This window comes from Thunnus albacares, chromosome 19 (genome assembly GCF_914725855.1).
Source record: "Thunnus albacares chromosome 19, fThuAlb1.1, whole genome shotgun sequence".
NCBI lineage: Eukaryota > Metazoa > Chordata > Actinopteri > Scombriformes > Scombridae > Thunnus > Thunnus albacares.
Genome location: NC_058124.1, coordinates 12,584,496 through 12,611,473, shown reverse-complemented (window position 1 = coordinate 12,611,473; position 26,978 = coordinate 12,584,496). Strand labels below are relative to the sequence as shown.

Genomic DNA, 26,978 nt, shown 5'->3' with positions numbered 1-26,978 from the left:
TTCCTATTGAGCTGTTAGAGGATATCTCCTGTTCTCCTGTAAAGGCCATTCCATTATTAGAGGATGCCACACTGCTCTCAGCCTAGACAGCCAGTAGGCATGCATTGCGTTACAGTACAGCAGAACATTACTCATATTATATCATATTCATGACTGTGCTTACAAATAAATGGCCTGAAAAATGCAAGTGAAGATAAAAAAGCAAAAGACTGGCTGGACTGGAAAATTACGGCGGTGCAGTGTTGAATAAATACTCATAACTTTCTCATGAACATTCACTAAATGTGGAGAAAAGTCAAGGTAGGGCATGAGAATGATGATGAAGATACAGATGCTAATGCAGTATAAATGTCAAAAGAACAAGAGAGGAAGAGAGGCAGAGTAGCCTTGGAGAAAATCAGTACAGACTTGCATTATTATGAGGCCATTTGGGGCTAGCGTCCCTGGGACTGTGTATGTGTGTTGCAGCGCTACACCAAATCCTTTAGCTCGTCATCCCTCACCCCTCTACTCTTACCTCTCTCAGCACAGACCCACTCAGGGCTGCTGATCAGGAACAGGGTGACATTGAACCTCTCAGCACAGACCCACTCAGGGCTGCCTGTCAGACACAGGGTGACATTAAACCTTTCCTCTTAGACTCCGGGAAGCGAAGCAGTGCAGCAATGTTGATGACCATATTTCATTCACTTTTTACTCAAGGAACACACTCAGATAAAGTCCTGTTAGGTTGTTTGAATAGGCTTGCAGTCTCATTCTCACCCCTACTGACTCAGTTTGATCCTACTTCCTGTATGTAGCCATCAATGGTGGAAGAATTACTCTTCCTTCACTTATGTGAATGTACACCATAGTATAAAAATGCTCCATTACAAGTTAAATCCGGCAACATTTTAACTAAGGTTAATATGTACTGCAAAATATAGTTAAATCACCCTTTTCAGAGTGTTCAGAGTAGAGTAAAATGACAAATTTTCATAAAATTGTGTCCATGTAGCACCAAGAGGTGAAGTAACGATTATGCAGCCTTTTGATTTTTAGAGATATTTTTAGAAAATAGATTAACATTTCATGATGATTGTTTTGTTCTACATAATGTTAGTCAGAATAGAGTCTAGTGGAAGCTGGACAGGGTTACATGTTATTTGGAAATATTACAGTATATCTGCATGCTTTTGCTTTGCTGATGTCCTGAAGAAAAAAAAAACACCAGTTACATACATATATTGTGGATGATGTACAACCAAAATCCTCAGAGGAGTAAAACAATCTGAACAAGAATATTGTGCATGTGGTAAACAATTAGGTTGTTTGAAGACGGCAGCAATGCAAAATAATTCAAAGCGTTTTTGTAGCGAGAGAGTTGAGATCCACAGACTAATATAACTGTTCTTTTAAGGGATTACATGAAATGAGATCAAAAATGTTCCCTGTATGTAGCACACACTTACCACATGGAAACGTCCACCCACACACGATGAACAAAGACATAGGAAGGCAATTTCCCTTTTCACACTGCATACATCTTTTATGCTATTTTCAAATGCAGATTTCAAAAGCAGCAGTCGTTACACAACTCTCTCGGTTTGCTTGTGAATTGCAATAACTTCTACCGGGTTCCCGATCAAATTAATCCGTGCACAAGCACCAGAGGCAAATGGCAAATTCTGACTGTGTAAATTTTATGTGTGCATGTGCGATTGATCTTACGGGATCACTCCGACTTGAGCCCCGTGTCTTTCCTGATGTCACGATTTTACTCTGTGTGTTTGCTGTGTACACACACACACACATGTCCCACGAGACCAAACCGTGTCCGTTCCGTGCTGGTCTCGGTCCTGCTGCTGAATCAGTGGCGGAGGCAGCTGCAGCAGCAGGAGAGTGATCATCGAGGGCTCCACAGTATTGATCTGGCTGCTGTCAGGGCCAAAGAGAAGACGGCTGACATTAGCTGGGAGAGACTTCCAGGGCACAAAGAGTGCAGATAGCGGCTAGAACCACAGGAAGATGTACACTGGAATTCACTAGGGAGAGCTGGATGGAAAGAGACATGGGAGGTTGGGATTGGGGGATGACAAGTGTGTGGGTATGGGTTTGTGTCCCTGTTTTTGTTTTTGTTTTTTATCTGTGGTCAGTGGTCATCCTGTTGGTATCAGTGTCTCTCTAGGTAATAGTGAGTAGGAGAGCCTGAGGCTTGACAGTCACCTCAAACAGACACTGATGTAAGACAGAGAGGGAGGGTTACGGGCATCTGTTTTTCTCTTTTAATGCGTGTGTATACATCAACTGTGTTCCCACCTCAAACCCTGAAAACCCAGAGGAGGTCACACCTGCAGCCCACTGATCGACATCTCATTTGACCCCCAGCGCTCCCGTCACTGACAGTATTCTCACCTCCACAGTCAAGTGATACACGGCCACCTCCACTGGCTCACCTCAGAAAGACACATTCAGACACACACATGCACACACACTCGCTTGGACACGGGTGATTGCTGCATCAGCCACCATTGTGACACTGGTCTGAACGTCCTTTGAATACGAACACCTGTCTGGGTCAGTACACTCTGGTGAGGTTGCCTAAACTTGCAGAGGAGCATAATACCTTGTGGAAAGAGGCTTTACAGCGGCTTCTCTGAATTTTGGTCAAAGGAGGTTAATTTAATCCTTGTAGCGCAGACATTTATTTCCAATTAAGAATGTCCTAGTCAGTGCCTCTGCATATGTTTGACATACTTTGCATTTTCTACAAACCGTGTATAAACTTGAGAGAACAAATTGGGGGCTGTTAAAGTAGCTACACGCCATTTCAGTAAGGGTTCGTGATAGCTCCACTTTTGCTGATGTAAAGGGCAATTATTGTGGCAATGCTAATGCACAATAAGAGCATGGTGGCGCAGCTACTCTAGAAACCTGGATACATATACTCACAGTCATTATGGGTTCAAGTCAAGTTCCCCTATTTTCAACCCACATTGTCTGACCCTGTTTACACACCGCAGTTATCTGAATATAATACCTAATGAGCTGAACCGAGGTGCATTGCACTACCCTACTTACACCTCAGGCATAATTGCATAGCATATTGTAGGAAAGAGCAGTGTGTGACGAAAGGAACTTGTTAGTGTCGACAAGTCGGATTGACACTGCGGTGTGAAATTGGTAACGGAGGCTCCATCGCGCATCACACAGGTAAAGGCGGCATCGGGGACTCTCTATCCCAGGAGCGGCTCGTTCTGCTCGCGCACACATCCAGTACATCATCAGGGACACATGCATGCGCATAAACATAACGTGACAACATATTAAGTGCATACAGATAGACACACATGCGCGCGCACACGCTCAGACAAACATCAAAGATGCCACACAAAGACACAGATTCAAACAGAGGGGTGGGATCCTGCTCTGCTACTTCAAAGCTTGCCATCTTTTTGAGGCAAAATTGGCTCTCCAGCTTCCTTCTCCATATTCCCCCCTCAGCTGTCTTTTAATCAGCCAATGCAAATGCTCTCTCTCTCTCTTTCTCTCAATAGCTTTATCCATCTATCTAGCTATTCTATCTAGCTCCCTCTCTCTCTCTCTCTCTCTCTCTCTCTCTCCCCCCCCCCCTCTCTCTCTTTACGTCTCACGCTCTCTGTGTCATGCTGGCTCTCACCTGTTTTGTTAGCCAGCCAGTAATATGTAAACCCAGTTAAATGTGTAATTAAGGAGCCCTGTAAGCAGATGGTGGGCTGAATTAATTGAACAGTCTTGGTAGATGAAGGAGAGAGAGAGAAAAGAGACAGAGCGACGAAGAAAATAGAACAAGAGAGAGAGATTAAGAGACAGAAGCCAAATTGATTTGAATATGTCTTACGATATTGCCACAAAGTTGAATTGTTTTTGTCTATCCTGTCTGTGTTTTCCAGGTGCTCCCTGGCTTTAAATAGCTTATCTTGTGCCTTTGGAGTTTAAATCAAAGACTTTCCTTCCTTTCCTTTTGTCATTTTAAGGTGGTTGTTTGACCAATAAACATACCTTTTTGGTGAGAAATGAATTTTGAGAAATAAAACCTCTGCTTCATCCATTGACCGCTGTGTACTTTTCTGTGGCAAAATGTTAGACTCACTTTAAAAAATTGCCTTTTAAATGCCGTCTGGACCCAGATTTGTACCAATGCTAAGTGAACAAACACAGTTAAATCATGCAGCCTTGCTGACCTGATGTTGTTCAAAGGATATTAGCAAATGAATTGGCCGAAAGATAATTCTGTTTACCTCCATAAACAGATCAATTTTGGCCACTTCTAATCAAATGAGATGCAGTGTGCAGGAGTCGAGACTCTGCCCTTTGTCTGCCAATGCACCGGCATCAGGAAAGCACTGTGCATACGCTTAGTCAGACTAAGCTCCTTTTGTAAACTAAAATTCACCTCATTGCTTATGGTGCATCTTCTTCAGCAGAACAGAATGTTTTATGAAATATATACTGTATAATATATACTTTGTGTGTTTTATGTTGTGTTAAAGATACATGTTTTTGTTTTTCCTTCTTTTCAGGGCCAAGTCATGTTTCGGAACGGAGAGAGGATGGGCACAATAAAATTCAACCAGTTTCAAGGTACATGTGAACACATTCTTAACTTTATTACTACCTCCAAGGTACAGTAACATATCTCAGTTGTCTCTTCAAGGCTTGCATAGCCATTGGAGGACTGCTGTTAGTATGGATGTATCTTTTATGCTGACCTCATTCAGCCTTCTGCACTGACCCAAGTCCACTGGACTGGCATTAGAAAAATTGCCAACATTTTTTGAACTCTAACTACTGCACGTTTTTGTTCAATAAAACCTTCAGTTGTCTGAAACATTTTGCAGTATTATCACTGACTTTTAAAAAGCCATTTACTTTTTTTCTCAAGTCAGAAGGCTGCCACAGTCGATGTACTGGTACCTCAGATGGATCCTTACCAGCAGGGTTTAGTCAAAGCTTGCAGTCATATTCACAGGAAAGGGAGGCTGAAGGATTTCAGTTTTGAGGTCAGACTCTTTGTGCACACATTTATCTGATGTCTAAAACTGAAAAAGTAGAGTCATTATTGGTAAGAGGTTATTTGTCATAAAACACAAACATGAATCTTTTTAGACAGTTTGTCATTTTTCTGATGAGGGTAATTTCCACAGTACTTTGTGTACGTAGCTGCATGTTTTCTCAATGTGTCTGCGTGTTTGTAGGTGAACATAAAACTCTACATTGCAAATCCCATGCTGCTTTACTGTAATTGATCTCCTCTGTGGTAATAGAATGCAAGTGTGGACCATGAAGATTTGTAAATGAAAACGGGCCTCAGTACTCTTTCCTCATAGCATCATCCTGAAGTTGTTTTTGGCCAGCAGGGCCTGCTGTGTGGGAGAATAACCCAAAGATTGCATCTCTATGCAGGGATTCCCAGCTTCAAGGCTTCCCCGACTGTACGTAGCACACTGCATGGTGCTGTTCAGTCCTCTCTGCCTAACCATCTTATCTTCCCCACTGCAGAGGGGCTCGATCCCTCTGGCTGCTTACATCACTGTGTGTGAGTGTGTGTTTCCTATCTGAGAGCACGGGAGAGAGAGTGTGCTCATGCACATGCTGGTGTGTTTGATAAAACAGGAGACCACACATGATTTACCATACAATTAATCATTATTTTCTAAAGTGATTAATCTGTTGATTGTTTTATAGATTAATTGATTAATCATTAAGTCTATAAAACATCAGAAAATAGTGAGAAATGGTCATTACAATTTCCTTAAGCCATCAGTCAAAAACTAAAAGATATTCAATTAACAATCACATATGACAGAGAAAAGCTGAACATCAAACAATTGAGGACTAAGAATAAAAAAATCATTAATCATTATTATTAATCATTATAATTTAAAAACATTACATTATCATATTAGTCGCTGATTAATTTTTTAGTGGATCGATTAATCAATTATTTGACAAAGTTTCGGCTCTAAATTGAATTGTATTATTTGTTTTAACTAAGACAAAATGAACATAATAAATAAAAACAAAAAAAACATGTGTCTCAATTCCATAAAGTATGTACAACTGTATATACTACAGAAATTGTCATTGTGTTCTAGTTTTTCAGTTAGTAGAAAAGAAATCAATGTATGCTATAATTTTGTACTAATAGGTAATGATAGAAGACGCCTGCTGACGGATGTCAATCAAACTGTGACTGAAGCGCTGCTGTCAATCAGATTTCAAAAGAAAGAAAGGGTTTATTTTTGAGTTTTGCTCTGTCGAGCTGTGTCACACCATCCGAAATTTATTCACAGTTTTGCAGCTGTGAGTAGCTCCCGTTTCCTCTGTGCGTTGTATTGTGAGACAGTAATCTATATCAACAGCACACTCAAAAATCAAGCAGTTTTTAGGGTGTGTATTGACTTTAAATATACTCACTTGTGTCACTTTTCCAGTGTGAACACGCTGCATATTGAAAAGCTGCTCATAATTAGTATGTGAGGATTCAGGACAGAGCTAGAGAGACACATCCTTCAACCAACAGTCATGCACGAGGTCTGCTGACCTTCCTGTCTGTACTTGTGATTTACCTGCAAGAATGAAACCAAACAGGAAAAGGAGCGTTAACAGAGACAGGATGCTGTCACAAAACTTTTGAATGATTGATGAGAGGGTGATCAGATAGTTTCATGAGTGCCTTATCCTGAAGCGTAGCTACACATTTCTGTTATTTGTGACAAACACTTGCCCACATTTATCTTTGTCTCTCTTTCTCTTCTCCTTGAGTTTGCTGTCCACCGAGTCCCCGACTCACTTTCCTCAACCAAATCTTCCCCTGCGTTACAGCTATCTTTCACTCTCGTCTCCCAGTCTTATTATATCTCCTCCATCCCTCCTTAACCTTCACTCTATCACTTCTTTCTCACTTGTCAGGGATAGTGAATTTGTCACCCTTTTGACACACCAAGAGCCTGAGCTGGGTGGAGAGGAGAAGAGGGACAGCCCCAGCTTGAATATTTCAAAAGGCAGTGATCCTCAACATGACCCTATCATCTCTCCCCATCCTCTGATCCTCCATTTTAACCTGTCAGGCGTTCTTAGTGAGGGGCCTCAATGACTCTTATTCCCACTGTCTCTCATGGGGATAAGAGATAGTTCGCTACCAGAGGTCTTGATCACAGTCCCTCTGAGTACAGATTTTAAATCAACACACTACCAGCCACGGTAGATAAGGAAACATGGCCTTTGTCCTAAAGCAGAGGAGAGGTTCAATAATATATATATCAGTAAGGTGAGGATGTGATATGTGTGAGTAAAAGGTTAAGATGTTTTGGATCTTCAGAGATATATGATAGGATTTACTATCTACTACACCCCTCAAGTAAGAATTAATTTCCTGCTTTTCTGTCATCTTCTGCAGGAATGTGAACTAGCAACACCCTCACTGCTGTCAGTTTACCTCCAGGCAATAGTCTTCTCACAGTCCTTTCAACTTAAATAGCTCATGAATATCATTGAATTGTATCTCCAATGTTTTTCAATGAAGGAGCAATTCCTTTTCTGTATTTGAATTTCACAGATCTGACATGAAACAAAATAACAATGAATTTGATCAAAGGTGCACTAATGTGAACCTCATGGAGAGATGCGTAGATGTGAAGCTGTATATGCATCAAGGAAGACAGTATTGACATGTTTAAATTTACCAGAAAAGATATAACAGACATATAGTATAAAGGGGCTGACAAATACTGCTTATTGACATGCAACCTAATATTAGTCACCTTTTTAGCAATGTTGTTTTAGTCATTTTAAGTTTAAAGGACAAGGCTACAAATATCTTATATTTTTGATGTCAATAAATCCCATGAAAAGGCCAAACCACACTGTATGTTAGTCAATTCCTCAACATTTTCATCTTCTCCAACCTGTCTGTGGGCCTCATCCCTGTGCCCATTCATTCCAACTGAAAGGTAGATCTTTAAAATCCGTCACAAATATACAGTATAGTTTTTTAGGAGACTCCTACAACAGTCATTTTTAGCAAATGTGCCAGGAATAAATAATGTATTCATTAGGGGCTATTTTCAGTCATGTCTTTGATGCCCAACAAAGTATTTACGGCACAGTGTATGTGGGATTGACTAAAATAAACTGCAGTGCCCATGTTCATAATAATGAAGGAACATGTCCTCCATTGCTACCCTGTGGCTCATGTATGTTTTTTTTATTTTATTTTTTATAGTTTTAGAGGTCTATGGCACAGAGGAATTAGCTACATCAGACTGTGGCTACTCAAGCAATACTTGTTAGAAAGATCAGTTGATTTAAGCCTTTTCATGGGATTTCTTTCAGTAGGAAAAACACATATCCTTCAAGTTTTTTGTCATGTGTATGTCATGTCAGTAATCTTATGACCATTTATCGAAATCACCACTGAATTTACAGTAGTTTAAAGTGACTAATCAAACAAAAAAGGCATGAAATGTCATTGCACAGGCTGAGTGACAGGTTGAGTTTTATCAGCCCGCTGAAGCCATCAGTATTCCCTGTGGGGAAAGAGTGCTCGGGTAGTATTTTAGCATCTCAAAGGAGGAGTGCTGATATACAATCCCTTCTGCTGTTTAGATCCTAACAAAGGAGGTGGTCAAGGAAAACACGCTCATTGATCCTCGTTCCGCACCAGGAAGTTACAAATGCTACAAATCCTGATTGTGTATGCACATATAATTTACTGTACTGAAATTGTCACACATACTGTAGCCTGCCTAACATTTTCAACATTAACAGATGCTTTGATGCCAGAATTGGAGATCTAATGAGGTGATTCACTGAGAGGAGAGGGGAACGCGGTGTCCTGTGATGCAATAGCCGATGTTATCTATCATTTTCCTAGTGAAGGACAATGCTGCAGAGGAGTTCAATGGGCCTATAAGAGCGATAACAGGGAGAGGCAGAGAAAGATTTGTGCGCGTACACCAGAAGAAATTGCAGGTTGTTTGTAGTGCTTACAAAAAAAAAAAAGAATCAGAATAATATGTCTTCTCTTCCCTGCCCCTTCTTCTCTCCTCCCTGGTGTACGCTCTGAGTAATCTTTATGAGTGAAGGAGAGTGAAGGCCCAGGTTTGTCTGACAAGGTCATGCTTCCTCCAATATTACACCTGAGGGACCCATCGTTGTTTCTAAAAGAGAAAACACTAAATCCTCAAATAGCTGTGTTTGAGTAGGACTCTGTAGAGACGGTGGTGTTTACAGGCTGGGGTGTACAGCAGTTCACAATCTCTTGACTGTATCTTGGAAATATTTAAGCCAATGTATATTGCAATATAAATACCAAGATACTGCATTTATTTATTGTTTTCTCCTACATCAGTTGGAGATTCTTCCAATAGTGATCATTTGAAGTGTGCTCTTGCTTCAGTTGAGGTTGTTATATGTCTTTGCTTGTTAGCTGTTTTTTGTGATATATGCTTTTCACTGCCCTTTTTGTTTTCCTTGAGGTAAAATAAACAGATAATTGAAACTGTATGAAGCAGGAAAACAATCTCCTGGCCGTATTAAAGTGAAGAATCTTAAAGGATAATCTTACTGAGTCCCCTAAAAGTCAGGGAACACTATATAATGGATATTTTGTTATACTACTAATGGGTTTTGGATGATCCCCCCACAATTTAAAGCTCTCTGTAAGACTGTACCGCTTTGCCAGACTGTACCGCTCAAAGCTGGACTATTCTTCACTGTGTCCAATTACTGTTTAAATCAGATTTTCTTGTTTACTCAAAGTAGCCACTGTTACATTTTCTCCAGAGAACAATTGCTGGTGGTACCTTTTATAAACACTGCAAGCCTCTCTGTATTACTGTTCCATGCAAGATGTTCATGTACATTATGTGTGTGTGTGTGTGTGTGTTTTGAACAGAGGGCCAGGAAGTGAAGGTGGGAGAGTACAACGCAATCGCAGATGTGCTGGACCTCATCAACAACTCCATCAGGTTCCAAGGTATGAAGAAGGCCAGGGTCTGTACTGTATTTATCACACTTGTAAGACTTACAAGTAAGAATCCTCTAAGGAGCAAACTTAGAGTAAAAAAGTTCTTCTTTGAGGGTGAATAAGTCACATTTATCAAGCAACTTACTCCTACTTACAGAACATTTCATCCCACATCTGCCACATTGTTCAATCTTTAAAAAAAATCCTTATTCAATACTTTGTTTTTCAGCCCAAACATATCTGATTTTACCAATAATGATTTCTGCACTAGCTTCCACTCTTAACCAATTTAAGAAATCTCCAGAGCTTACTTTTAGGAGCATTTTAAGTTGTATAGAATTTCATAAATATCTTTTATTCTCAAGTTTGTGAGTAGGAGTAAAATTGAAGGATTTTACTGTGTGTGTGTGTGTGTGTGTGTGTGTGTGTGTTGACTGAGAGATATAAAACTCACTGAAGAAGAAAAAGGTGCTCTGGTGCATCTTATGTGTGTTTATATATAAGTTAAAGGCCCATCACTTACCACCTCAGCACTCTCTTCTCCTGCTCATTTGCTCACTTGAACACAAAGTCCCCCCCTGCACACATGCACACTCAGACATACTCAGACACCACCACCGCTCTGTGTAGGGACCTGCCACTTTCCTTCACCACTCTAAACTGTCCTCTTTCAGCTAAATTATTCACCAGTCCATTTTTCACCCCTTCCCCTGTTTGCTTGTGTTGACATACTTTATAATTTGTTCGATCTCCCCGGCTATTCACCCCCCCCCCCCCGCTCATTCTCCATCCTCTCGGCGTTGCCCCATATACAGAAACTCTAGGACATTGCCATCTAAAATGCTTGTTTCCACATCCCCGACCACAGTAAGTGGAGATGTGTAAGTTGATGCCGTCGTGATCGATTGGCACAGTGGCAGGAGAAAAGTAGAGCCAAAGATAAGAAAGTGCAGGGTCTAACCACAATAACTTGACTGTGGTGCATAGAGATACATGCACTCAACTATGGGGAAACTGAGGAGCAGGAAATGGGTCTCAAATAACTGGATGTCTGCTGCAGTGTCACTATTTTGTGGTTGAAAAGAAAGAGATTGGAAGGAGGTTGGTCTTAAGTTGTAAAAGTGAAGAGAGTAATCTCGCCAGAGAAAGTGAAAGTGCCCACAAATATTCAGTTTTCGACTGGATACAGATGATATGCCAACAATGTCACATCAAGCTCGAGACTCACTCTTTTTGCGAGATTGTCTTAAACTAAATATTTTATGCATTACACCTCTTTTCCCTCTCAGGCATGGAGCCTCCCAAGGATCGTACATTTGTCCGTCTGCAGCGGCGCCACATCAACGTTCCCCTCTACAGTATCCTTTCCACTATCACCATATTGGGCATGCTGATGGCTGGGGCCTTCCTGTTCTTCAACATAAAGAACCGCAACCACAGGTGAGCCTCCAGTGGTGAAGGAAAACATGTGAGTGCAGCGGGAGGATGGAAGGAGGGGTTAGATGAAGGCTAGCTAATGAAGGTGAAATGGATAAATGTACATATGTGGGAGGGGGAGGGGGGGGGGGTAAATGCTGTTAAGGGAGGAGGAAAAGATGGAGGACTGAAAGATCAGGGGAGAATGAGCAGTATTGAAATGAAAGAATGATGATTATCCTTCAGCTGTGGGGTATATTATTATTCTCTGTCCATAGAGGAATATCATATGAAAGTGTTTCAGACTGATGATCAGGTCCCCTTTTAGTTTATTCTATTCTGTTTTCATTTTTCTTCAGGCTAATCAAGATGTCCAGTCCCTACATGAACAACTTGATCATCCTAGGAGGCCTGCTCTCCTACGCCTCCATCTTCCTGTTTGGTCTGGACGGAGGTTTTGTCTCTGACAAAGAGTTTGAGACGCTGTGCACGGTGAGTTCCTTCAAAAACCTATATGTGAAATAATAAATACAAGTTGCGGTCGAATGCTCCTCACATTCAAGTCTAATAAGTGCAACTGAACCTTGCTTATTGGCTCACATAACAATTGTGAACATATTCAGTTGTTTGGAGGCTTTGAGCTCTGTTGATTGCCACTGCAGAGAGTTAAACAACACCATACAATTGGATAAATCATCCCAAGAAACATAAATGGGCACTTTTTACTTATTTACCTGCATTACTCTTTATCTATTAATCTACTTACTGCCTTGACAAATATCTCTGGATATTATTTAATACATTGAGGTTATGTTTTTTTCTTTATTTTTACACAATAGTCATATGTTTCTCTTTGCAAACTGAGATGAATTGAGACTCATTTCAATCTGTAAAAATGAAGTACATTATGGAAAATACTGCTGAAACACTAATCACATGCACTATGTGACCAGCTCTAAGTGAAAACTGATTGAATCTTTCTCTCTGGGTTTCTATCTAGCACTGAACACATTAACTGTCTCCCCCCAGGTAGCATTACTGTGTGACTATGTAGATGCCGGATTAATTAAAGAGTTTTGATTACAGTGATAACTGGTTTCCACTGAGATACCATTCTCCCAGACATGGAGACACACAAGCACATGCACACTAAAGTAATGTTAGGCAGGGCACGTCTCGAGCTGCCACCACCTGACTAAAGCTCTGCTGCGAAGCCAAAACAGAGCCTGTCACTTCAGACGAGGTTCTACAGCAAAGGAGCACAGAGGTTGATCCATTCACCACCAATCAATATTTGCTGGTCTCCTTGAGAATAGATAGTGTAATTGTTTTTTGCTGTCTTCTTCACCCGGTCCTCCATTCTTCCCCTGCCTTTATTGCTTTCTGGATCTGGTAGAGAATAGCACATGAAGAGGGCCATGCGTAAATGTGTGGAGGTTTACAGAATGTGTGACGCAGAAGAGTTTTACACACAGAAAAACACAGAAAAAAACAAACACATGCATCACACGCATTAAGTATACAGACGCACACGAGAACGCACACATGCAAGAGTCTGTGGCTATATTAGGATTTCGTAGGCTATATTCAAAGTCTAAGCTTTTAAAAACACGTCAGCAGTGTCCTTTATGCCAAAGCAGTAAGAGGTCTACATTTTGTTTCTCATTAAGATGAAATGCTCACAAGAGTGTGACAGCTTCCGTGGTCCAGGACATTCTCCTAGAAATCAAACACTAAGAGACGACAAAATAAATCTGACAGCTTTTTATTTTTAGAATGCCTCACGATGCTATTTTGTATGAACGTCTTGAGAAAAATGCAAATAGTTGGCAGATCAGATGTTGTTTTAAGCCTTGATCACCAGTTTAAGACGTGACACAGTTATACGTGTTTCTTTTTGTTCTGATAGGTTCGGACGTGGATCCTCATTGTTGGATACACAACAGCTTTCGGCGCCATGTTTGCCAAGACCTGGAGGGTGCACGCAATCTTCAAAAATGTGAAGATGAAGAAGAAGGTACCGAAGAATGTTATATGTCTTATAATGAATATTTGTATGTGAGGGGAGGGAGTTTAAGGCAATTTTCATATCTACCTATTTCCAAGAGGTAAATTAGAAATTTCCTTTTTCGGATACATTTGATTGTTCTTTTTTCCCCCCTACATTGTATTTTATATCACACCATGTACAGTACATCCCTTGGATGGGATGACTTCTAGTTCATACAACCACAAATATCTCCATTGAAACATGTAGACCTGCCAGTCTTATCCAGGAAGCTTCACATGCTTTTTGAAAGCCCAACACTGGTGCGTAGGTGCTTGTATTCATACTCGTGCTTTTTAACAAACACTCTGAAAGACTGGCAGCCTGTGGCACCTGCTTTTAGAATCTTCTCTTGTGGAAAAAAAAAAGATTCAGAAATACAAATGGCTTTTTTAAACATCTGACACAATCTGTTTCACTGGCCTAGTTATATAAAGTGGTGCCGAGCTCACTGAGTGTCGTAACTCTGCTTGGCCTTTTTGTATTTATAGATCTTGCTCTCCCCCTCTCTTTGTGTGTGTCTCTCTCTCTCTCTCACCATCTTGCATATTGGAGGGAGTGTGGGTGGCCTGCCAGAGAAAGAGAGAGCAGGAAGAGAGAGAGGAAAGAGGGATGGATCAAAGAGTCGGAGTGGTTGGAGGGATGTCGGGAAGTAGCGGCAGAAGGAAGGGAGGAGAGACAGGAGGAAGATGGCAAAACAGGGCAGGGAAAGGGACAAGAAGAGAAGACAAACAAAGCGGCACAAATGGCAAAGAAAGTAGGTTGGGCACTGTGAGAAGAAAAGGGAAATATCTGGAAAAAGAGGGCAAAGCATAGATGAAGAAAGAATCCAGAGTATGGGTTAAAAGACAAGGAGTGATTACCAGAACCTACTTTACTTTGTGTTCCCACTGCAATTTTGTAGTCGGGTCAACACAAGATCACCACGCTGTTTCAGCTCTATCTTTCAGCCACTGGACCTTCCCTTTCATATTTTTTTAATTCATTGTCTTTTTGTTGAGGAAAAGAAAACAGTTTTGCCTCCATGAGCTCTGTAACTTTGCCGTGACCCTTCACAGCCAATTATCTCTGCTCAGCTTCCCCTCTTACCCCCTCTTCCCTCAGAGACAAAACAAATGTTTCCTCAGAAGCAGTATTCACTCCGACTACAGACATCAGCCCTTAAACCTCAAGATGTGTCCTCTGTTGGTTCAGGGCCCGCGTCTGTGCGCAGGGCCTCACACACACATCACACTTCCTCCACACTGACTGAGTGCAGGTGCTTTGGCTTCAGTAAAGTGATGGTTGCTGTTGATGCCCTGAAATATCTGCCAACCACTGTCAGTAGAGGGACAAGCACAAGTCTTAGCCATCTTCTCCTCAAACAGTAAGGCTGGAACCGCATGCCTCAATCCCTCCCGCCGCCTTCCCTCCATCTTTTTTTCCTGCACACTGGGAGAGCACAGATTGTAAATCAGGGGTGTGTTTGATAAGGGTTCCACTCGATGGACTGCGGCCGGCACTCCTTCACTTCTTAAAGAGCTCAGTGCCAGAGACAGTGCGGAGGGGGGGGGTCTTTCAATCAATGTCCTCCTTCTCTGAATACACACAAACACACACTACGTTGACAAAGATACACAAATATACACAGTTACACACAAAAGCCTTTACACAACCCCCTCACACTCAGACCCCTGTAGCTGCTACTTGTCAGTCTGCCTATCTTGGTAATTTACTGTACTGAGCAGTCCTTAGTGACATATTGGCAGAAACACATGTGGCACGAATTCACAGAGCCAAACAGACACACACAGTGCTCATGCACTCATTACCCTGATATGAATATGCATAGAATGCATACATACACAGACACACAAACAATAATTGTGTTGACATATTCACATCAGTTGAGCTTGTCAGAAAGAAACGTCATAAACAACTTTCAACAAAGTTTCATCAAAAGTTTCACATGACTTCTTGGATTCTGATAGATCAGCGTTAGTTTACTGTTGCTACAATGGCCTCAGGTTTTGCTACAGCATCTAAATGCAAATGATGTTATCACAGCGGAGATACATTGTAGCTCCGGGCCATGAGAAAATGCTTGTTGATTGACACTACACAGGAAATGGATATGAGCAAATGTTTATTTAGAAATGTTACCAATGAATTTGCCAAGATAATATATGTAAGTAGTTGAGCATGAAAGCTCATTCCTGACCTCAAAAACAAAAATCATAACTCAAGGTCTACTTACTTTATCTAAGTTTTGAACTCTCTATGAATTATCATTCATGTCAACGCCATGTGCGCATGAATTGTTTTCAGTTATTTGGTCTTTTTCTCAATTAAATTCATCAGTAAACACAAATACACTAGAACCCAGTAGTATGTCAGAGGGATGATATTTATGGGAAATTAGTACATAACACTTCAGGTAATTTAGAGTCATTACATAGTTCGTCTAGCAGACTCAGTTGGTGTTGGTGTTGCATATCACAGTAGAACAGATGGTGGTGTAGAGCTCTTTTTGTAAATTCCCCTAAAATATCACACCTCTTGAATATCTTTGTCACGACTCTTAAATTGTTAGAATCATAGAAAATTATTTTCATCAGCCAGATTTGACCAGAATGTATTTCATTTACTGTAATATATAGGCGTTTTAACTGCTGTCCATCTTGGCATCAAATATTTTTTTCATTGGCTTTGAAGTGGCCTTATAACCTGTTCTGCTTCTTCCTTTCTCTAAACCGCCCTAAAGCAGTGCAATATTTCTACAAGAAATGTCCCCTGCCTAGCCTTTTCTGTTCTGTCTCATTTGTTCAATGCCAACACCATCAAAAGACAGCAGATCAAAAAAAAAATCCCCTCATGCATCTCTTCCTGGGCCCACCGGTGGATGGAGACCTGTGTGATACCACTGCGCTGCATCTGGGCTATGTGATGCTCTCCAAACACAGCCCAGCCTGTGTTGCCTGACCTTTCCTTTGATCTGCGGTTCCAGACAGTCAAACGATATTATAAATAAAGATCACAAACAGGTCATGGCTTTCATCCCTCTAAAGTTCATGGTACAAAAGAGGAGCTTCAATGGCCGACAGCATTGCTTCTTGTTTGGTGGATCTTTTCCACATTCTTTGGCCGCAAGGTAACAAAATTGTGGGTTGTTTGTGGCTCAGTACTGACAGAAGTGAATGTCAATCACTGGTTCTTGGTCCTGGGCCAATGCATTGCTGTCATGCTAAATGTACTACATGTGCCACAGAGTATAAGAATGCCAGTATCAAATTCTGAATCAGGTCTTTGGTCCTTGGCTGGTTTTCTATCCTAGTAGGTGGTTAATTGCAGCTAAATACATTCTAATCAGTCCCTGATTAGATGGTTAGAATGAAAACCAGCAGGGCTCTGGTTCCTGAGATGGGATGAGAATCACCCGGTCTACATAATTACAGTGGTCAATAAGCAGTGTTGTTTAAAAAGACGCTACAGACACACATGCAGAACATTAGCAGGTGTGTGCCATTGGGCTAATAAAAGTATCTCATCTTCATTTCCTCTTCCAGATCATAAAGGACCAGAAGTTGTTGATTATCGTTGGCGGGATGCTGCTAATCGACTTATGCATCCTCATTTGCTGGCAGATTGTGGACCCGCTTAAGAGGACTGTGGAAGAATACAGCTTGGAGGTCAGTGTGTATTTTGATGTTCTTTTCCATCTTGTCCAAACTTGCGCTTGACTGTGATTTTGTTTATGTTTATATAATTTGCCTCAGCTGGGAGAGATTCCCAGTGACACAGATTCTCGCTAAACATGCCTGTGTGTTTGGAGTTTAGGCAAACAAAATGTCCGCCTTGGGCTGTAGCATGAGCATCTTTGCTGTGCTTGTTATTTTTGGGTCAGGATGTGAGCCATCGCTGCCTCCTGTGCTCATCCCGTGGCCGGACATTTGCCAGCTTGGATGTGAGACATTGGCAAGACCTGTTGGAAAAGAGGCACTTGGCACCAGGTCCTCCTTGCAGAAGAGGTGGTGTGGTGTAGAGTAGAAATGAACTCCGCGTTGCTGCGATTGGCTCTAGCAGACTCTGATTTTCTGTGGTTGGTTCGAGATTTGTCTAGCTTTGCACCCAATTGGCTAACGCGAACATAGCTTGAGCGTCAGAGGTTGATGGAGTGTGAAGTGTGTTTTTCAGTGAGATATGACATATTTGCACATTACTGTCAGCGGTATTAAGGGAATGTAGACTGTGAATAAACACATCTGCACATTTATTTTCTCTGAGGAGTTAGTCTATTTGGTTAAAGTGGCAGATTGAGTTTTCATTTTCCTCATATTTCCTTGGTATAAAATTTTGTTCTCTTCATATCCTAAGTATTTATCAATAACATTAAACACTCATTTATAAATGCGCAACAATCAAAGTTAAAGTTCAGAAAAAAATATCATAATTATTTATTAAGAGTTTAATACTTCTCTTTTTCATCAGGACTGTGTGGGGCTGGTTTGATCAGATTTGACAGTGAACAGGCAACGTAAGCAAACAACCCTACAACTGTCATCACATTTTGATTCCAATGTTGCTACTGTAAATCCTGACTGGTGCACAGAAATACATGACATTCAATTTTATTCCAACTGAGCCCTGCTCACTTCAAACTAGTGAGAAAAGCTCAGAAAAAATAAAAAACAGGAACAGAAAATCTCTCAAAAACTCAAACTTTGGCAGAAAATGGTGTGTTCATGTTCCCTATAGCTTATATTGTAGTATGAAGCTGAGAAATGCTGTAATGCCAGTATGTCCAGCAGAGTGCTTAAAGGGGGGCATGGGGGGGGGAGGGGGGAGGGGGGGTTAAATGCTTGAATCAGGATGATTTCAAGCTGCATGTATTAAAAAAAACATTTAGTCTACTTTTTTTGTTTTGTTTTTGAGAAGATCAGCTCATGGCTTTAAATAGATGGTTCAGCGTTCCACTGGTTAAGCATAAGAGGCTGCAAAACCATTTGTTCCTAAATCTATTAAGCTTTTAAAGACAAAGATAGGCTTACATTAAGCCAGGGGCAAATAATGCAGTGTAATGGTAAAAGAAAGGGGTTATAGAGCTGGGCTCTCTGTGAAACAAAAACATACCAGTGAGGCAAGAAAAATTAAAACCTGACAATGAAGTTATACTGTACCTGATGTTTAGTGTGGGGCATAAACGCCTCTGGCATGTTTTGTTTTCTTTCCTGTTTATTGGATATGTCCATGTCACAGAGTGTGTTGGTGGAACAATAGCGTTATTGAAAAATCTATTTTACATTCCTATATCTTATTCCCTTTATGTGCTGACAAATACCTCAGTGTAACAGGAGAGACTCTGTTTACTTTACTGCTGCCGTTAACAACTGACAGGCAGGAGCAATTATTCCACTGCAGCTCAGATTAAATCATTTGTCTTTGAAGACCATGGACCATGGTTGCTGCTAAATGGAGATTTTCCCTAATGAATTGTCTTTCAAGTCCCCCAGACTTCTCTATGTAGGCCACAAGACCGTTAACTGCCTCCCAAGAGCCCAAAGTCCTCAGAAATCGACAGCACGGGATGGATCCTCATTGACCCTTCCACTAAACAGAGGTTATCAGAAGGTCACTGCAGTGAAAGCAGGGTCTAATGGTGGATTTTTATGGAGACTTCTTTTGATCATATTGAATGGATTTTCATGTTGCTTGTTGCCAACATCCTACGGGGGATGCAAGGGTAGCTGACACTGTCTTGCACCCAGTTTTGACTTTTGCGTATCTTCAGTTAAGTGAAAATCCTGTGAAGTGATAAATAGTGCATATCTAACAGTACTGAGAGATCTTTTCTGTCTTACTACTTGATGAAAAGATTCCTGTGGGACATCACTGAGGGGGAAACTAGTGTAGAGATGCATGATATCTTGCCAGACTTATTTACATTCTTGTGCTCCTTTTGGCGTACTTGGAAGGTATACTTAGCACATTTGTACAACTCTAGACAAAGCCATATTTCCTTTGTTATGATAGCCACTTATATATTTAAGCCTGCCTAAAGGGTGTAGCAAAGCCTTGCTTAACATATTCATTTGTGAATGTTGTCAGTGTGCGCAGTGGGGTCCTCGTGGAGTATTCTCAGACTCTAAGCCCCCAGCCAGGGGAGTGTTGTGAATATATTAACCACTCAGTGTAGGAGTCTGCATCCCCCCTGGGGTCGTGGATCTGCATGCCTGGGCTGAGGCTCCACATGCCTGCCCAGCCTGCCAGATTTCCAGCACCAGCAGCAGTGGACCCTCCTGGGGCTCAGCTGGGAGAGAAGCAGCCTGGAGCTCCTCTGTGCCCTGGGCCTCCCCAGCCTGTCAGGTGGGACCAGAAACCAGAAGGCAACCCAAATACCCTGAAAAGGGTGTAAAAAGAGAGAATGATAACACAGTATAGACAGACATTGTAACATGGTAAATAAATGATATAGGCATTTTAAAGAGAAACAAATTAACATATATATACCAAAGGAAAGTTTGGCCATGTTCAGTCTAACATTAGCACAACCTCTCCATTCATTTCAATAGGCCTTTTTTTAAGGAAGACATTTTGACATGTCATGTCACGATAAGAAAAACACATTTAGCAGCACATTTTCAGGGTCCTGCTACTGTGTATGTTGGCTCACTGGCACGCTGTCATGGCTTACTGGGACACTTGAATAGAAAGAAGCCATCGTTAATGTTATTAGTCACAGCTGTGCTTTTCCTACTATGACAAATCAAAATGTCTACTGTGAAAGAGGCCTATGAAACTGTTGTGTTGGTACAGCGGGGGTCTTCATGTGGAATGCAAAAAAACACAGGGTTGTCAGGCAAAAAAGTTAAAGTCCCCCTCCGCTCAAAATGATGTTTTTCTTCTTCTTCCCACATGTTGGATGCTTGAGCTTCACTATGCAGAATGATTTTTATGCAGAGTTTGACACTAAAAGGTTGTTTTCATTCATCTGCTGAAAGTGGAAAGTTTCTCTGTGCTCTTTGAAAATCAGATTTTAACAGGTGGGCCTATAAGCATGATTTGTGACATCACAACTAGTTTGGAAGCCAATACTGGTCCAATATTCAACTTACACAAATGTGATGTGGAGATTGACTTTACAGAGCATGGACTTTACAGTGAAGTAGGAGACATCTTGTGCCCAGCAGGAAAACTTTTGAAATTAAATATATTTGCATATTCATAGATTCTGGATTTTTTAATGAGGGAGAAGGAGTAGATACCATTAAAGATTTTAACGTGGTAATTATACTTTTTTAGGGGAAAAACCATATCAGACACACATTATTGTTCCATGCAAAGTATTTTCATATCTCTCAATACATGTCTGGAGGGGATCTTTAAACCTGGCTCAATGTCATTTGTCAGAGTACTGCATTGGCATACAGAGTTATAAAACCCTGTTTTATAGTATTATAAAGACGGTGCAGTCTTTAGGCATCTAGTAAACCTTCAAACTCATAGATGTATTGTTTAAACTGGTCTTCCTGGATCATATTCCATTTTCTCACCGTTACCTATAGCAACACGCCCCCAGCAAAGGTGGCCCCTTGTGTTTTTTAACACGCTGCTGTTTTCAGTCTGAACGCCCACATAGAAGGAATGGGTGTGATTGGGGGGAGGGGGGTTGGGACCATGGTGGAGGGTCTCCATGGACTTCAGGAGCATGTAAGACTAGCTCTGACTGACTAACAGTAATTGGCATAAGGAGAGGGACCATTAGCTACCCAGTTTCCTGTGAGCGCTCACATCATGCTAGGCCACCGCTCCCCTGCGACGCCCCTCTCTCTATGGTGTCTTCTTCTCTCTCTGTCTCTCTCTTCGTCTTTGTCAGAATGTCCCCTCCTCCCGCCTTGCATTTCCCTTATCCACTGTGGAGGATTGGGAGTAACATTGACCTTGGTTTCACAGAGCTGTATCTACCTGCTGTACCCAAGGGTATGCAGTATGACAACGTGGTGTTATTGAACTGTCACTGTACTTGCCAGTCCACCGCATTTGCTGTTTGAACCATCACTCAGGAGGGTTTCCTTATTGACTCAGAGTCAACAAGGGTACTCAAACATTTACAAGATATACATACAGTGTGAAGGCATTAAGGAATTAAGTGTTTCAGAGAGAAACATAATATACTAAGTGGGTACTCCTGCATGCAACTTGCTATACTTAAGATTTGGGGGAAAATGATCTCACTCATGCTGTTCAACTAAGATTTATCCAGTGGAAACATGGAGAGAGTCAATCTTCTGCATCACCAGGGGTTAACCCACTGCTCTGAATCCAGCAAGCTAAGCTTAATGAACCACCATTAGTAAAACTAGGGCATCCCCCTTTGTATCCTTTATTAACATTAGCCAGAAGATGAAACAAGAGAGGCTGACAATAGATCCTTGTGGAATGCTTCATAAAACATGACAGATTTAATACGCTCCCAAATAAAAGTAAAGAAGGACCAAAGATCACATAGGGAGTTACGTCTTTGAATCTCTAAAATGAGAAGAGAGTGACCCCCGAGTCTTATTTTATGGCTGCACGTCAAGCCTGCAGTTTTAATTACAGTATGCAGATGATATGCCCTCAACAGAAATGACTTGTGACCTTGACAATGTCTCCAACCTCTGATCTGCACTTCAGTATGTGTTGTACATATAACCAACTAATATGCGGTATTTAATAAAAATGTTGATAAGATTAAAGGCAACTTGTCCTAGATGGTAACAGCAACTCCCCTTTCTTGTCTGATTCTTTACACTGGTCAGACCCCTAAATCCTTACAGCACAGGGAATATTATGCATATCAGTGTCTTTTTTTTCACAGAGAGCTTACTGAGAACAGGAATAACTCAGGCTGCTCCAGGCACGTCCTGGGAATGCTGATGGAGACGTTTGGCTGCAGCGAGCAATTAGATCCATTTTGTGGCTCGTTAATAATTGAGCATTTGTTAATGGCGTGGATGTTTCAGCGGCACGGCAGACTACTGGTTGCCATCAGATTAAACCAAACAGTACTGACACATGTTGCAGTGTCAGTGCACACACGTGTATTGAAGCATGTGAGCATGTGTATGGATCGTTCAAGTCTATGTTTGTTGCCCTGTGTGTCTGTGTTCATGCGTATGACATTGTGTGTATGTTTCAGCCTGTATTTGTGCGCGTGGATTCTATGTGCCCACTCATGCATCAACATGTTTTTGTACATATGCATGTGTGTTTTCGTGTGCATTAACGCCCTCTCTTGTGGTCCTGGGCATTGTCTCCTGCATAATGAAGGACAAACTGTCGAGAAAGGATGATTAGCATTCTGGTGGATCCTGCCGCAGACCCCCTCTACTCTAGGCTCTCCTCTTGTCTCCTCTTCTTTCCCCTCCCTCCTCTGTCGTTTTCCTCGGCTTGGAAGCTGCTGCAAGCTTCGGCAGGCGGGCTGCAAAAGAATATTGCAGTGTGGCATCACCATGGCAACGGCCATGGTTTCTGACATCCATAACGCGGAGAGCGGCACTGTTGATCCATGAGACAAAAATAGCGAGTTAGGGCTCCCACTTCAGCATGGCGACACATGCAGAGAAGGATCTATACATCCATACAGAAACACACGTACTGCTGATAGAGAATCAATGGCTGATTTGAAAACCATAGCAGAAAAAGCGTATATACACACACACATATGCATGCATATTTCCATGCAGAAGTTTAGGAGCTCTCACAGAGATTTCCCTCTGCCTCTCCCTGCCTCTGCTGCCCCCACCTGTACATGGTTAGCCAAGAAGGAGAGAGAAGGAAGTGAGAGAGAGGGGGAGTCTTATCCCAGTGCATTGACAATGCACTCATCTGTTCCCAATATCATATCTCTGCAGTAGCAAGCCAGTATGACTCACTACCAGCATTTAATGTGAAAATATGCCTCTTTATGAGATGATGATGATTAGTTTGGATGTGAGCCCTCATTATCAGTAGTAGAGATGGAGATGGGTACCTTGCTGCCAGGCTGGGCTCAGGTAAATAAGTGAGGGCTGAGATGCAGCACTGGTCTGACCGGAGACTAAAGAGGGCACTCTTAAGGTCTCCATTGTACCTGGACTTAACATGGAACATGTGGTCAGATATGACGTAGCCATTTTTACTTATAGTATTAAAATACATCTGAAGTGGCCATGCTCAAATTGCATTGCCATTTCTCTTGCTCATAGACTGTGAACCATCTGTTGTCATATTATTTACATATAATATTTTTATAGGCTAGAAATAAATGCATTGTTAGTAACACAATATCAGAAAGGGGCATTGTGGACAATAGACATGCTGTAGGCAACAGATGAGAAGGCCAGTTTTTGCATCTGTTGTAATTTCTATTAATAATTACATCAGACCTATTTGACAGCAGACACCTGCTATCAATTGTTCTTCATGTAATTATGTTCTGACTCCATTTTTTTATCAGTCACTATTAATGATGGTCCTTTGATTGTAGCTGTGGTGGCTACTGTCTGTACTGCAACTGCTTGCCTCTTGTGTTGAATGTTTTTCACAAATATCTTTTTCCATTAGAATTATTGTATTATGAGAATCACATATGCTCTAATAGGGTTTGGTATTAATGCAACGTGGTGCATCGTCTCACTTCTCACAAACAACTAATTGATTAATTGAGAAAACAATCAACAGATTAATGAAAATAATCAGTAGTTGCAGCCCTACAGTTAAGTTTTTTTCAACTATAGCTTGAAAGCACATGCACATACACATGATTACCAAGGTAAGAGGGCAGTAACTTAATACTAACATATTAGGTTAGCTGTTTTTAATCTTCTAAGACAAACCTTTTTTTCACCCATCTTTTCTGTCCGTCATCCTCTTCTCACTTTTGTTGGCGACTTTTCCCAGACTCCTCTCACAGACCTGCTAACACACTCTGTTGCTCCCACAAGTATGAGATTTTCTCACATTCAATCCCCTATCTTTTATTTAATACGTTTCCTTTTCCTCACCATGTATGTTTGCTTACTTTGGAATGGTCTCTCTCTCTCTCGCTGCCCATGTCTGTCATCTATACATTTCACTTCTGTCATTCCTGTTACCAGCTGCTTTTCTATTAGCGAAACCCTTCTTATTCCATACCTCCTGCTCCCATCTCCCTCCATCCCTCTCCTGCTTTTCGTCATTTGGCCGGCACCTACCCCATGGGAGTGCACTGGAAAAGCAGAGAAAATCGAAAAACAAGCTTGTAACTGCAGTAGCGGTGGACAAGACTGACCTGAAACATTCCCTTTTCTTTTTCCTTCATTGCTTTCCTTTCTGAACTTCCATTTCTCTCTTTGCTTTATCCTGGCCTTTTTTTTTCCTCACACTGTCCTTTTTTCTCTCAATTCACCGTCTCCTGCTCTATCAACTTTCCAATTTCATGTCACCTCTTCAAAGGGAGGGAGAGACACCCAGTCATGTCCCTATTTCCAGCCAGGATTGGGTGTTGGGCAGGTGGGTTGGGGAAATAGGCAAGTGTGGCCAGAGGGAGTAAGACATATGCCAGTTAAGTTCCTCTAGCTTGATGGATGACATGTGTGGCTGACAGTGAGTGTCCTGCTCTTCTGGGATTCTATGTAGGTCGAGGTCAGCAAGGCAGTAATTGATTGAGGTGATATTAAAGAACTATACTGGTGTTTTGAATGTTGCAAAACATATTGAAATTTTACTACAAGTTTTATGTCCTTCTGCTATACCACCTTACTGTATACCATCGTTTGATTGACAAAAATAGTTTTACTACCTTATTCTCTCTTCTAGGAAGCCCCTGGTTTCAGTTCATGTCAGTTCAGTAATAAAATCAGCCTCCATACACTTAAAAAATTTGAGATAGGTAACACATCATAGTGAACAGTCTTTCACCTTTGCAGTCACAAAAAATGTTTTTGTAACCTCTTCCTGGTGGATGTACTCATGTGCTTCTGGGAAGCTCTGCCAAGACTAAACAGCAACATTTTTTTTTATCACAAGAAGCTACCAAATTCACATTTTCCCTTTTACAAAGACCATGCTTGTGTATTGCTTTTCTTACAACATAGCTCATCATTGCAACGCAAACAGCCTACCCTTCAATCATAAAGTTTGGTGCTACCCAAGAGCACTCGAATGCACCAATATGGAAGAGGTTTGAAATACAACATGAGCTTGCAATTCAATAACCATGGAGTGATAACAATAACTTTATTAGCTCTAGTCTGCAACTGCTGCATTTGAATGTCCATCATAGATACTATATAGGGCCCAATAAAAATATACATAACATGGACTGACTGGTCGGAAAAGGTGCTTTACACCAATCACAAATTCAGGTTTTAACAAAAAATAAAGGTGACAGAACCTCCACTGTGTTCTGTTACCTATCTCAAACTGGTTTCAAGACACTGTACATTGATTTCTCTACTGGACCAAAATATACTAAAACCAGTGACTCTGTGAAGGTAGAAAAACATACAGTGGAAAATCATAGTGTTGGTAGACTTTGGAAAAGGGTTACCACTGATGTGAATTATATGTAAAAAAAAAAAAAAAAAATCCTTTTGATAATGCAGTTAAACATCCACACACTTACCTGCCCATGGTATTATTCCTCCCCCTCCTCCTGCACAACACATAGGTTCGCCGCTGCAGTCCCAGTCAACTGTTGATTGTGTGAATGCCATATGAAGGACACGATGCTCTTGTTTCACTATCAGCCTGCTCTGTGAAAGCAGGCGTGAAAGGATAGTCCTGTTTGCATTTCATGTAATCCGGTTGGCATTTTCGAAATGGTGTTCTATGGGACATCAAACAGATTTTGATTTGATTTTACTTTTTCATATTTTTCTGAAATTTGTCTTTCACATACGTAACGAAACACAACATTTAACCACACAAAAAAATGATATAACAAACATATATTACATCAGACATGGGATTCTGTGGTAGAACACAGACATTAAATTTCTCTTACATTTTATCATACAGATACAGCTAGATTAAGTAAGACCTGAATTGAATTACTGTACACAGATTTATCCTGGAGTGATCATATTCCCACTTACAGAGACAAAGAAGTGATGTGGCAAGAACTGAGAATCATAAAGTATTTGTTCTGTAGAATGAAGAGCAATGTCATCTGCAGCATTATCCATGAAGCACTGACACTGCTGTGCTAAGATGGTGCCAAGATGGGCTTTGAGGCTCCTTTGTTAGCCTTGAGTAAAGCACTGGCTGAGATCAGTGCCTTTTCAAAGTAAACTGGGTCATTAAGGGATAACCACCACCCACCTAGGCCTTTTCTCATCGACCACCTCTGGAAGGAAAAAGGAAGGGAGAGAACAAAAGGGAAGGCTACTTAGACCTCACACATTTCATGGTGATTTGTACAGCTGCTTGAGAGTCTAAGCATCTTGCCTATCCCAAAAAGATGGTTATGCATTGTTATGGTAATAGTAAGGTACTGTTACTGCATGTAATGCATTATTAGACTTCATCAAGTTCTTGTGTTGT

At 41.2% G+C, this 26,978-nt stretch overlaps 1 protein-coding gene across 1 annotated transcript in view; it reads left to right on the top strand.

Moving 5' to 3' along the window:
- The window catches only part of gabbr2 (gamma-aminobutyric acid (GABA) B receptor, 2), a 192,090-nt gene that overhangs the window by 116,955 nt on the left and 48,157 nt on the right, over positions 1–26,978 (top strand). Inside the window, exons 9-14 of the mRNA XM_044335736.1 lie at positions 4,542–4,602; positions 9,920–10,000; positions 11,281–11,431; positions 11,767–11,899; positions 13,317–13,424; positions 17,000–17,122. Coding sequence (XP_044191671.1) covers positions 4,542–4,602; positions 9,920–10,000; positions 11,281–11,431; positions 11,767–11,899; positions 13,317–13,424; positions 17,000–17,122 — 657 coding nt within the window. The remainder of the gene's footprint in view (positions 1–4,541; positions 4,603–9,919; positions 10,001–11,280; positions 11,432–11,766; positions 11,900–13,316; positions 13,425–16,999; positions 17,123–26,978) is intronic.